At 32.6% G+C, this 13,961-nt stretch overlaps 1 protein-coding gene across 1 annotated transcript; it reads left to right on the top strand.

The window, feature by feature from the left end:
* The first annotated feature begins 2,763 nt into the window (after positions 1-2,763).
* On the top strand, positions 2,764-7,950 carry LOC114132233 (uncharacterized). Its single transcript, XM_027997635.2, has one exon. The coding sequence runs from the start codon at positions 2,764-2,766 to the stop codon at positions 7,948-7,950; it is 5,187 nt and encodes a 1,728-aa protein (XP_027853436.2).
* The last annotated feature ends 6,011 nt before the right edge of the window (positions 7,951-13,961 follow it).

The following is a 13,961-nucleotide window of genomic DNA, read 5'->3' as shown; positions in this document are numbered from 1 at the left end:
AATGAATATAGTCTATCTACTATAACACTATTTTCAATATCATGTTATCTTTATTGGGATTATAATAAATTATTTACAGAGATATGTTTCATTCATCAGAACGCTGTTGCATTGATTTATTAACAAGACGTACATTGACTTAATTGTTTTGTTTTTTAAATTGTATTTCAAAATTTCTTTAAAAATGGACAGTAAAAAGGTAAGTAATTGATTATAATCTTTTAAGTTTTGCATTTATTGAGAGAAGTAGAATAAAATAATTATAATTACGTGTGAAATTTGACTTAGAACATATTATATCGTCACATAAAGTGTGTTACACATTACAGTGCGTATTATTACAGTTTTCGTAGTTTTTCAGGAGACACAATTAACACGATTACAATGAATTTGAGTACTAAATTTAAGTTATAACATTTTTATCCTATGTAATTTGAATTAAAAACGTGTTTAATACACTAAAATTCAAATTTTATTAAATATTCATAGTTTTACACGAAATTTAATTGTTTGACAATGATTATAATATATAATGATAGATAGTTTTTTACTTTACTGTTAATAAAACTTTATTTTAACATACTTGGGTAATTTTATTATTTAGCTACTATTTACTCGTATAAATTATTATTAATATATTTTGTAATTTAACTATAATTAACTGACTATAAAGTATAAAATACCATAATAAACATTAAATTGATTTTAAAAGGATTATATAAATATACCAAATAATGAAATAAAACATTAAAATCACTTTGTAATTTATTTTTATTTTTTAATAGTTTAATCTTAAATATTAATATTGATAATTTAAAAATTTGAAATATTATGTCTAATAATGAATTAAATGTTTATTTAAAAACATTGAAATGTTCACTAGAAATTCAAAAATGTTAGTAGTCCAGTTGATATTATTAATATTAATACGAGTGATTAAATTGTATCATTAACAAATTATTTCTCAAAATTATATTAAGAGAAAAGAATAATAATAATTATAAGTTTAAGCTAAACTATGGATTTCTTTAGGTTTTTATAACGTCCATTAAAGTTAGAGAAAAAATGTATTATAAAAATTATTCATCAATCCTGTAAATAATGTTCAGTATAATGTATAAAATATATTATGTTATTTTTAAAAATATTCTGAATAACTTAAATAAAATTTCTAAAAACAATTATTAATGATGTTATTAATGTTATTATGGAACACAATTAAAATCAGCTGGTAATTATACAAAAAAGAATTGGATCTTGTAGAAGCTTAAATAGATTCTAATACCTAGTTAATACTAAAGTTAAAAAAACAAATAATTCTTAATGAAATCAATGATGAGTAGGAAAATCCATAACTTAAAAAATTTCACTAATATTTTTAATTAATTTTTTGCTCGTGTTGGAGGTAATATTGCAAAAAATATTAATGATGAAGGTTTCAGATAGAAAACTTTTAGTGAGCTGAATCATAATTATCAGATTAAAACTCAACATTTTAAATCCTAGTGATTCTAAGGAAGTACATAGTATGTGTCTACGCATGCAGTCAATGTTTTTCTTTTTGAATTCCCGCCATATGCGGGTAGTTTATGTTTTCTTATGTTATCATTTTCATGTAAACGTAACGGTGCGTTCCACAGTTGCAGCCTTCGTCGGCTGACGCTTATCAGGCGTTAGTGTGCGGCCGGCCAGCTGTGGAATCATTATCAGTGTTTTCTTAGTATTCGGTTATGTTCAAAACTTTAAGTTTTTCATTTAGTCATGCTTTCAGTGTCACAAAGTTTCTAGTTTTTCCATTGTTTATTGTTTAGTGTGGTGACACTGAAAGACCAGTCATTTCGTTCTTTCGTTTGTTCTCGTCCGTTATATGATTCACTTCACTTTCTTACGCTGTCTACACAGCTCGTGTTTTTGCGTGTTCTACAACACTACACTAGTTTTTATGTTCTGTTTGCAGTCGTCCCAAACCACGTTGTTGTGAATTTTGTGATTCATCGTCTGGTAATTATCGTTCTTTGCAATTTTATTGCCACCATTAATTTGTTTTCCCCAGTTTAGGGTGGTCAAAATTACCAGCGATTTGTTTAGTGATTCAACGTGTTTTGGTGTACCTCGTTGCTCGTGGGGACAGTAGTGTACGCTAAAGATCCTGTCCCGGCTGCATTCAGTGTGCTTTGTTGTGAAGTCTTCGTCAACAGTTGTCGGCACACATTCGCACGTACGCAGGGTCAATTTTTGTTTATTGTATTGTAATTGTTTTTGACTTAAATACAGGCCCTGGTGCGGTAGCGTGGGTGTAAAACCAGATGTGTGTCTCAACTGTTATGTGAGTATTGGTCGGCCAACTATTTGTGTATGACCGACGGGTCTTATATTATTATTATTTTTATACAGACTGTAAAGTTATAACTGGCTGTGATCTTTATAATTATTACTATTATTATTATATTGTTATTGTTTAATTATACTGTTATTATTTAACTATACTTTTATTCTTATAATTATACAGTCCACTACTATTATTATTATTATTATTATTATTATTTATCAAGTTGCGCCCAAGTTGTTTTTACCTTTTGGTGAACACTTTATGCGTTAACATTTTTGGTCAGCTTCGAGCAGGATACAGTATAATTATAATTTTAATCGCAGCTAGTTATTAGGCTAATTTGTTTATTGTTTATCCATTCATTGTATAAAAAATTGCATAGTCAAGTGGTCAAGTGACTACTCAACTGTTTTGTAAACAACTCTTCAATCAACATGGCAAGCAGCAACGTTCAATCAGACTTGACACCGGTACCAGTTGAGTTAAGGAAGTTGATTTTGAAGAGAAATTCAGCAAGTAGGTCAATGGATGTTATTAAAAAATATGTCACCAAGTTCAATATAGAATCACAATCACTTACTCAGTTAGAAGTGCGATTGGAGAAACTCAAGGACCATATGCAATTATTTGAAGAACATCAAATGGAGATTGAATTGTTTGAGGAGGCTACAACGGAGATGCTGAATGAGCGTTCCATTGTTGAAAATGAGTTTTACACTATAAAGGCAATGATTATTGACATCATAAATAAGAACAAACAATCATCATCTAATAGGCATAGTACACAATCCAACTCTCAAACCATTGTACGAGACACCATGAAGCTACCAGCAATACCTGCTCCATCATTTGATGGAAATTTACAAAACTGGGTTTCATTTTTGGACACATTTAACGCTATGTTCCACAACAATAATGCCTTAGCCGAAGTTCAACGTCTACACTACTTAAAGTCATGTCTTACTGGTTCTGCTGCAGAAGTGATTCGTACAATACCAACCACCGAAGAAAACTATCAAATGGCATATAACACTCTAATAGAGCGATATGAAAACAGATCACTGATAATACAATCTCATATTCGCTCGCTATTCTCTACACCGCAAGTTAATCAACCTTCTGCTACTGAACTTCGAAAGTTACATCATCATGTAATTTCACAAGTGCGTGCCTTAAAGGCATTAAAACAACCAGTAGAGCATTGGGATGCTTGGTTGATTACCTTAGTATGCTCCAAATTAGATGCCATAACTGTGGGTGAGTGGCAACTCCGACAAGCTACAAAAGAGTTACCCAAATTTGCCGAAATTGAACATTTCTTAGCAAGCAGAGTATCAGCATATGAAGTTGGTGAAGTAGATAAGCCTATAAAAGACAGCGTTCCATTGAGTAATTCCAACATGCCTAAGCAACAATATAAAAAAGCTCTACTTGCTAATCCGAACAATACCAGTCAAAATTATGTCGCCAAGTGCCGTCTTTGTTCTGGTCAACACAAGCTTTTCAATTGTGAACAATTCTTAAATATGACTGTGCCTGAGCGCAGTAAAGTAGTTTCTAATGCTATGTTATGTTTCAATTGTTTCGCACCAGGTCATCAAGCAAATCAATGTCGCTATGGCTCTTGTCATACATGTGGCAGAAAACATAATACCAGGTTGCATGATGACAATAAAGTAGCTGAAGGCCCTCATGAACAACCACCCAATGTTTCAGTCATGTATGCACAAAATTGTTCAGTTAACTGCATGCAGTATTCTACTACATCAATGTTAGCAACAGCAGTCATATATATTAGTAACAAAGCTGGAACACTACAACCATGTCGGGCAATACTAGACTCAGGTGCTCAGCTTAATTTCATCACTGTGTCTTGCGCAAAAAGATTGCAATTAGATAGCGCTAATGAAACAGTATCCATATCTGGAATTGGTTCAACCTCAATGACTTCCAAACGTCTTATGCCTACCATAATATCTTCAAGAAGTAGCAGTTACTCATCTTCAGCAACTTTCCATTCATTACCAACAATATCTTCCAATTTGCCATCACAACATATTAACACTAACAAGGTGTACATACCTGAACACATACAAAATGACTTAGCTGATCCTGAGTTTCATGTTACATCTCCAATAGATTGTCTCCTTGGATCAGGTGTATTCTACGACATATTTGATGGTGAACGAGCAACAATTAGTGAACACTTGATTGCACACAAGACAAAACTTGGTTGGGTCATCACTGGTGAATTGTTTGATTCAACCAATCACAATCTTACTTCAACATGTATTATGTCGAGCAAATCAGCTTTAGCATTATTCTCCACTAAGGCCAATGAACGCAGCCGAGAAGAACAGTCTGCTGAAGACCACTTTACTTCAACTTTCCAGCAAGATGAATCTGGTCGATTCATAGTACGACTTCCTCTCAGTCAGGACCCATCTTTGCTTGGAGATTCGCGTTTCATGGCACAAAGGAGATTCTTCAATCTAGAGCGACGGTTTGCCAAGGACAAGGTCCTAGAAGCAGAATACAAAGCATTTATGCAAGAATATTTATCCATGGGTCACATGCAACTTACAACTTCTGAATGCCACGCACCAACATACTACTTGCCGCATCATGCAGTTGTTAAGAATAGTAGTATCACCACGAAGGTTCGAGTGGTGTTCGATGGTTCTGCTCCAGCCAGCTCAGGTCTTTCGTTAAATGACATTCTGCTTAAAGGACCAAAGGTGCAACCCGACATCATATCTATCATACTCAGATTCAGACTGCACGCAGTAGCTATCACTGCTGATGTCGCAAAAATGTATAGACAGGTACTACTCCATGAAAATGACCGTAACCTGCATCGCATATGTTTTAGGGAAAGTCCTGATCAACCACTTCAAGACTATAAGCTGTGTACTGTAACCTATGGAACTAAATCTGCATCCTTCCTTGCTACTCGTTGTTTAATGCAGCTCTCCCGTCAAACCAATGACCCAGCTCTTCAACGCATCATCTCAGAAGACTTTTATGTAGACGATTTGTTGAGTGGTGGACAGAACGACGATCAATGTTATGAATTGTACCAATCGATTAGCAAGATATTGGAAGAAGCAGGTTTTCCACTTCGAAAATGGTGCTCAAACTCTCCTACATTAATGTCTCGTATTTCCACAACCAGTGCAGAACCAACCTATCGATTGTCACTAACTAATGAAGACACTGTCAGCACCCTTGGCCTGTCATGGCAACCTAGCTCTGACACCTTCCATTTTTCTCTTGCCAATTGGAAGCCACCAAGCAATATGACCAAGCGATCTTTGCTCTCTGACATAAACCGAATATATGACCCGCTGGGATTATTATCACCTGTACTTATAAAGGGAAAGGTGTTCCTACAACAGTTATGGTCCCTCAAATTGAATTGGGATTCCACTTTGTCACCAGATCTGCAAGGTCGTTGGATAAAGTTTTACTCAAGCCTCAAGACCCTTGAAGAATTGTCTATTCCGCGAAGAGTGATTTCTAAGTTAAGTTCTAATGTCACATTGCATGGCTTCTGCGATGCTTCGCAGGAAGCTTACGGTGCTTGTATCTACTTATGCTCCCCTCTGGCTGATGCTAAGATACAAGTAAGGTTATTAATGTCAAAATCAAGAGTGGCACCCATGCATACTACCACTATTCCTCGTCTGGAACTATGCGGTGCCCTTTTACTATCTGAACTCATGGTAGAAGCCAGAACTGAGCTTGCACGTATTGGACTAGCACTTCAAAGTACTGATATCAATCTCTGGACGGATTCAACGGTAGTTATTGGTTGGATTCAAGCAGAAGTTCAGCTCAAAACCTTTGTAGCTAACCGTGTAACACAAATCAGAGATATGACTGAAATTAAAATGTGGCGATACGTGCCTACTTCTGATAACCCAGCAGACCTTATATCTCGAGGAGTTCCAGTCGAATCGATACTCTCTTCTGACAGTATCTGGTGGTGTGGTCCATCATGGCTCCAACAAGATATCACCTACTGGCCAAATCGCTTCATTCCTACTGATGAACTACCGGAGTTACGTCCATTAAATTTAGCGTTAGCTGTCACAGAGGTTAATTCACAATGGCTCCTGGAGAGATGTTCAAAATGGACTAACCTATTGCGCATTACAGCATACATACAGAGATTTATTCATAATTGCAAACCTACAGCTAAACAGAGCAGTAGTCCTCGTTTCGGTCCATTAAAGGCTAGTGAACTACAAAGCAGTAAAATCTTTTGGCTACGCAAAGCACAAAGTCTATCATTTCAGTCCGAGATCAATGACTTGGCTAAGAAGAGTAAGGTCAGCCGTCGCAGCTGTCTTAATAGTCTAAATCCGTTCATTAATCAGCTCGGTTTAATATGTGTTGGAGGTCGAATTGCTAACGCACCAGTTCCTGAAAGTCAAAGATTTCCTGTAGTGCTACCGACTAAGAATAAAATAACAAAAATGATATTTGAACATGAGCATATTCGCCTTTTGCATATCGGTCCCCAAGGTCTTTTAGCTAACATGCAACTAATTTACTGGCCTATACGTGGAAGGAACATTGCCAGACAAGTAGTACATGGATGCACGCGTTGCTTTCGTGCTAATCCCAAATTCTTACAACCATTTATGGCGCCATTACCAGCAGTTCGAGTCACTCCATGCCGTCCTTTCATCAAAAGTGGTGTTGATTTTTGTGGCCCAATTAACATTCGTAGCGGTCTCAGGCGAGTTGCTTCTTTGAAACATTACATTGCTGTTTTTGTTTGCATGGTCACTCGAGCTATTCATCTTGAATTGGTCCGTGATCTGTCATCTGATGCCTTTATAGCTGCATTATTTCGTTTCATTTCTCGACGTGGGCAGTGTACGCATCTTTTTAGTGACAATGGCACAAACTTTACTGGTTCTGACAAAATCCTCAAGTCATGGAAAACGGATCTATACAAAGAAGATAAATTCCAAGATCAATTAACCACTTTGGGTATTGAATGGACTTTCATTCCCCCATCTGCACCACACTTTGGCGGCCTATGGGAGGCAGGGGTGAAATCAGCCAAGAAGCATCTCATACGAGTTAGTAACGGTGCCTTGCTCACTTATGAAGAAACAAGCACACTATTATGTCGGATCGAAGCGGTATTAAACTCTCGTCCAATCACTGTAAGTTCTTCTGATCCGTCAGACTATAGTGCACTCACTCCTGGTCATTTTTTAATTGGCTCTCCACTAACCTTGCCACCTGAACCAGATGTGTCCAACCTTCCGGACAATCGACTTAGGCAATTTAAACTCATACAGTCACGTTTGCAGCATTTTTGGAAAAGATGGTCAACTGAGTACATGCCACAACTTCAACGTAGAGGACGTTGGACAGAAATGTCCAAAAACTTATCAATTGGTGACCTAGCCATTCTCCGTGATGAAACAGCACCTCCAATTCATTGGCGATTAGTGCGGATCAAGGAAGTTCATCCTGGCGCTGATGGCGTGGTCAGAGTGGTCACTGTCCGTAACTCAGCTGGTACCGAATTTCGACGCCCAGTAGTCAAGCTTGCTCCACTACCAAATCCCAAAGATGAAGATCTCGAAGACCAATAGTTTTTAGTATATACTGTAAGACACTGTAAAGTGTCAATATAAATTCCTTTATGTTATGTATTTCTTAATTTGTTAAACATTTGTATTATTGTCTCGTTCTTTGAAAGAACACAGTCTTTCAAGGGGGGGAATATGTCTACGCATGCAGTCAATGTTTTTCTTTTTGAATTCCCGCCATATGCGGGTAGTTTATGTTTTCTTATGTTATCATTTTCATGTAAACGTAACGGTGCGTTCCACAGTTGCAGCCTTCGTCGGCTGACGCTTATCAGGCGTTAGTGTGCGGCCGGCCAGCTGTGGAATCATTATCAGTGTTTTCTTAGTATTCGGTTATGTTCAAAACTTTAAGTTTTTCATTTAGTCATGCTTTCAGTGTCACAAAGTTTCTAGTTTTTCCATTGTTTATTGTTTAGTGTGGTGACACTGAAAGACCAGTCATTTCGTTCTTTCGTTTGTTCTCGTCCGTTATATGATTCACTTCACTTTCTTCTTACGCTGTCTACACAGCTCGTGTTTTTGCGTGTTCTACAACACTACACTAGTTTTTATGTTCTGTTTGCAGTCGTCCCAAACCACGTTGTTGTGAATTTTGTGATTCATCGTCTGGTAATTATCGTTCTTTGCAATTTTATTGCCACCATTAATTTGTTTTCCCCAGTTTAGGGTGGTCAAAATTACCAGCGATTTGTTTAGTGATTCAACGTGTTTTGGTGTACCTCGTTGCTCGTGGGGACAGTAGTGTACGCTAAAGATCCTGTCCCGGCTGCATTCAGTGTGCTTTGTTGTGAAGTCTTCGTCAACAGTTGTCGGCACACATTCGCACGTACGCAGGGTCAATTTTTGTTTATTGTATTGTAATTGTTTTTGACTTAAATACAGGCCCTGGTGCGGTAGCGTGGGTGTAAAACCAGATGTGTGTCTCAACTGTTATGTGAGTATTGGTCGGCCAACTATTTGTGTATGACCGACGGGTCTTATATTATTATTATTTTTATACAGACTGTAAAGTTATAACTGGCTGTGATCTTTATAATTATTACTATTATTATTATATTGTTATTGTTTAATTATACTGTTATTATTTAACTATACTTTTATTCTTATAATTATACAGTCCACTACTATTATTATTATTATTATTATTATTATTTATCAAGTTGCGCCCAAGTTGTTTTTACCTTTTGGTGAACACTTTATGCGTTAACAGTATGATTATGAAATACAAAGATTATTCATCATATTATAAAGGTTCATTAACTATTATGAAAAAAAATCAAATAGTATTTTCCCTTGTCTATTATTTTCAATAAATACATTCCTTAACTACGGTCAACTTATGAATTTCCTTATAGCTATAAAAATGCAATTGATGTTCTTATTTATATGATTGATGATGAGAAGTTGTAATAATTTAATAATTATAATTTATAGTCTAATTATTTCTCTATTAGTATTGAGTATCCCAAAGCTACTCACAAAATGTATAAAAACAAGACTTATTATTAATTTTTTTAATGAAAACCAATTTAGTTCAATAGTTTTTATACAGATAACTTTTAACATGAAGCTAATAAAGGTATTTATTTAATTAAAATTTACATTTTAAAATAAGTAAAAATTAAATAACAATAATTTATTTTTGATAGATTAATATTACATAGTCTTAATAAAGTAAATAATTGCATATGCCCTTCAAATGTAAAAATATTCTCTGTAAAATATTTAGGTATACATTTTAGCTTTTTTGAGTAACACTTATAATACTCATATTAAAGAATTACACACAACAATAAATTATCTAGTTAAATTTATTTAAAATAAACCTAGACTTTTCCCAATAATATTTTTATATACTTATACTATTGTAAACATAAAACAATTATTCATGATTTTATAAATATTAAACAGTTAAAAAAAAAGAGCTATGTATCTTGTTTTAAATAATCTTTTAAAATAATTATCATGTACTTCATGTATTTAATTTTTTGTTTTTGGTATGTTTATTTTAATATACTCACATGAACTTTCACCTACAGCACAGTTTTTGGCTTTGGAGATGAACCACCAAAGACAATAAAATTGTAAATTCATCTTATAAATATTGCTTGTTGTAGAAATCAATAAATTATTACTATTATATTATTGTTGACTCTTTCAAATTATTGGTAGATAATATCAAATCACAATTAATAATAATAAATAGAAAAGTTATTAAAACGTTTAAAAAATATTATTATTTTCAAATATTTATTTAGTTACTTTTCATGATCAAATAGCAGTATCACCTTTTTATTATTTTTCTTGACTATAAGAAAACTAATTGAAAAATTTTAACATGTAGATAGAATCTTTGTCTGTATATTTATTGAATTTTAATAATAAATCATATTATCTTAAATTTTTTTTAAAAACTTCTCTAGTAAATTAATTTTTTTACTATGAGAAAATATAGAATATTTATTTTTTTTCCACAAAAATCAATATAACAATATAATATTTAGAATTATATAACAAATTATATTTTTATTTTTTTAAAACAGTCTCAGGTTGGAAGAAAACCAAAAATATCTCCAGATTTAGTTTTAAAAGAATTTGAATCTGTGGCATCAGAATTATTTGATGAAAAATATAATATTAAAGGTTATTCAGACCCAATTTGGAAACAAATAAGTAATAACTTGGATGGAAAATTATCAGCTAATTCTTTATACATAAATATATATCAAGACCGTCATTCTTGGCAAACTATTCTAAGGCAAAAATGTTCATACCCCCTTGTTACAGTGCCTAATACTGTTGATGAATATGAGTCTGACAGTGTTAGTTCTAAAACAGATGATGAATCAGATAGATCATCAGATGGTAAAAATATATTTAAATTTGATATTCCTTATAGAGACTTTCTTAAAATGAATCCCTGTAATATGATTTATGGCAAAAAAAATTCAAGAAAAACATATACAGTATTAAAACAAGGAGCATGGACAAATATAATTAACGATTGGTTTTTAAAATGTTGTAAAGTTCGTTGTTGTATAATATATAAACGCTGCAGAGTTACAAACAATGCATCTAGGGCAAAACATTATTTAACGTTCTCAGGAAAATGTCAAGATTGTGGAGCAGAAGCAACAGGATGGGTAGAAGAAAAGCCGGAAGAAGGTATGCCATTAACAGTGAACATCATTTTAGCAGGAGTGAAAAAATCAGTTTTACATCAATCACAAAGACCACTGAATGGAGCTAAACGTACGGAAGTAGGATTGGAACTTATACATGATTGTGCTAGTAACTGGAGGAGGAACAATACAAAATCACTAAAATTTGGAGATAAAATACCTGCCAATGTGTATAATAATAATACACTTAGAAAATGCAAACAACAAAAGAAAGATGAAATATTACATATTACAAATAAATGTCCCATTATGTCACTCATTGAATTAAAGTATTCCGTTTATTCTGGTTCTATTCATTTAATTTGTGCTGATCCTTTAATTGTCCATTATTGGACACCATGTCAGTTAGTTGTCTTTAAACAACTAAGAAAATCATATGTCCGTCTAGCGATTGATGCAACAGGAAATGTTGTTAAGAAGATTAAAAGGACAAAAGATGGTTTGTTATCAAGTCATATATTTCTATATGAAGCAGTCGTATCAACAAATGAATACCAATCGTCTATCACACAGATGCTAAGCGAGAAACAAGATACGTTCACCATTTTTTCTTGGTTGACACAATGGTTAAATGATGGAGTGTCTGCTCCTCAAGAAACAGTTTCTGATTTTTCAATGGCATTACTTGGAGCTATTTCCCGAGCTTTTTGTGGAGGGATAACACTTCGGGACTATGTCGAAATGTGCATTGACATTTTAAGTGGAAACTCATCTCCACGTTATGAACTTAATTGTTATATTCGTATTGATGTAGCTCATCTAATAAAACTGGTTTGTCGTTGGAAATGTTGGTCAGAACAAAATACCAATCATGTTAAAGAATTTTTCGTGAGGTAAGTCTGAAATTGGAAACCAATTTAATTTTTGCTAGTTGGGTTATAACAAATTATCTTCATTAAAAATTAAAAACAATAATAAAAAGAGTGACATGTGTAAAGTCCCTCTTTTAGTATTATTAAATTTTCTCCAAACATCAGCCATTATTTTTAAAACTATTTGAAAATCAGTTTTAAATATCGGGTAAGTAGATGTTGCTTTGCTGTACAGTAGGTTAGAAGTGTTTCACTGTAATTGATGGTGTAAAATTTAATTCAATGATTTTATAATTGTACATGAAAAAAAAATTCTGAGCGAAGACTTTCAACTAATTTGATGATATTATTGTGATTAAAGTAATTTATTGTACTATTAGTCATTAGTACCACAGTAGCTTAAATATATTTTTTCCAAAAAAAAAATATATATATATATATAAACACATTTGAAAATGTTAACAATAATGTTAACTGTAAACAATTCATATACCTATGAATAATATTTTTAAATTACAAGAAAATAACTAAAATCGTTATTATTGGTGTTAATGTGTGATTTGGTCCAAATTTGAACTTAAAATATCTGTAAAAAATAACTGTGTATAAATTTTTATACTTTTTTAGAGAAAGAATAAACTACTATCGTCGAACCTTGTTTTAAATTTGCAATCCTTAGCTATAAAAGTTGAACATTTTATACATTTTTAATCACAATATTATTTTTTAATTTAATATATTCTGTTAAAATTCAAACTTTAATTAATGCTTATAAAACAAAAACATTCACATGTATTTTTAATATTTTTAACTGCTGTTGTATCAATATATATGAGGAGTCTTGTATTCATTTTTCACTGATTTTGACCCAATAAATAAAATTTTTCATTTGTAAAATCAAAACATTCATCGGACCGATCAGAATCTAAAAATTTTATGAACGTATGAAATGAAATTTTTTTTCTAAATCATGTAAAATAATGATATATTACAATTATAATATAATATATTCTACTAATAAATAATAATCATTGACTGACAAATCATCTACGTTTTTCGAACACAATGATACCTGTCATTGCATTCAAATTTAACACATCCATTATAGTGATCAGTGACCTACTCTCCATCTCTACTATATAGCAGAGCGACACCCACTTGCCCACTTTTTTTTTAATCGATCAAAATAAAATAAAATGCTATGTTAAATAAAAAAAAACCCTTTTTGAAAAAATAAAATCTAATGCGCTGAAGGGGGAAATTCTCTCACGTGTTTTTGTAGCATATTAGATCTAAGTATAAATTATACATATTAACTAACTTAAGAATATCAAGTTAATGTTGTTTAAAATTTTAAAATGTTTATGTACTTAGATGCATTGTCTTATTAATAAACGCTGATTCGATTGAATATTTTCAAAGTATTTTAATCGATACGTTAACTGTGGCATCAGGTCGTCATAATGGTTCATTAATAGATAGCCCCCATGAAAGTTGTCCAACTGAAAAATCATTTATTGAATAGAAAAATAAAATAAAAGGTAATTATTACTCTACATTTCAAATTGAGTGTGTTTGTTCCCTTCGTCCTTTTAACTTGTTTTAAAGTATATCTACTCTCAAAAAAAAAATGTTATGGCCCTAGAATTGAATATTGTATTACATTCATTTAATTTATGTTTTTAAGGTATTGAGCAACTTTCAGATATTTCAGCATTATTAGACCAGCCAGCGACAGAATTTGAGGATGAAGAAGAAAATGAAATTATTGATATAAACCTACAGACTTCATCATACTCGCTTTTAAATACTTTTCTAAAGAATATAGAGTCAAAAATTAATTTAAATGTTTCTTTGGAAGGTGATAGATTAAATGGTTACTATTTACCTAAATTCAAGACAAATTTGTTAAGAATTTGCAAACAATTTCCACTCTGGTCTAAGGTCATGTTGACATACTTTAATTCACCATACTCTACTGCTACATCAGCTTCAGTTGAAGGAGACTTCTCTGAGTTAA

The sequence above is a fragment of the Aphis gossypii genome, unplaced genomic scaffold (assembly GCF_020184175.1).
Source record: "Aphis gossypii isolate Hap1 unplaced genomic scaffold, ASM2018417v2 Contig00971, whole genome shotgun sequence".
Classification (NCBI taxonomy): Eukaryota; Metazoa; Arthropoda; class Insecta; order Hemiptera; family Aphididae; genus Aphis; species Aphis gossypii.
Note: the sequence above shows the minus strand (reverse complement) of the source record. Positions and strands in the feature narration are given on the sequence as shown.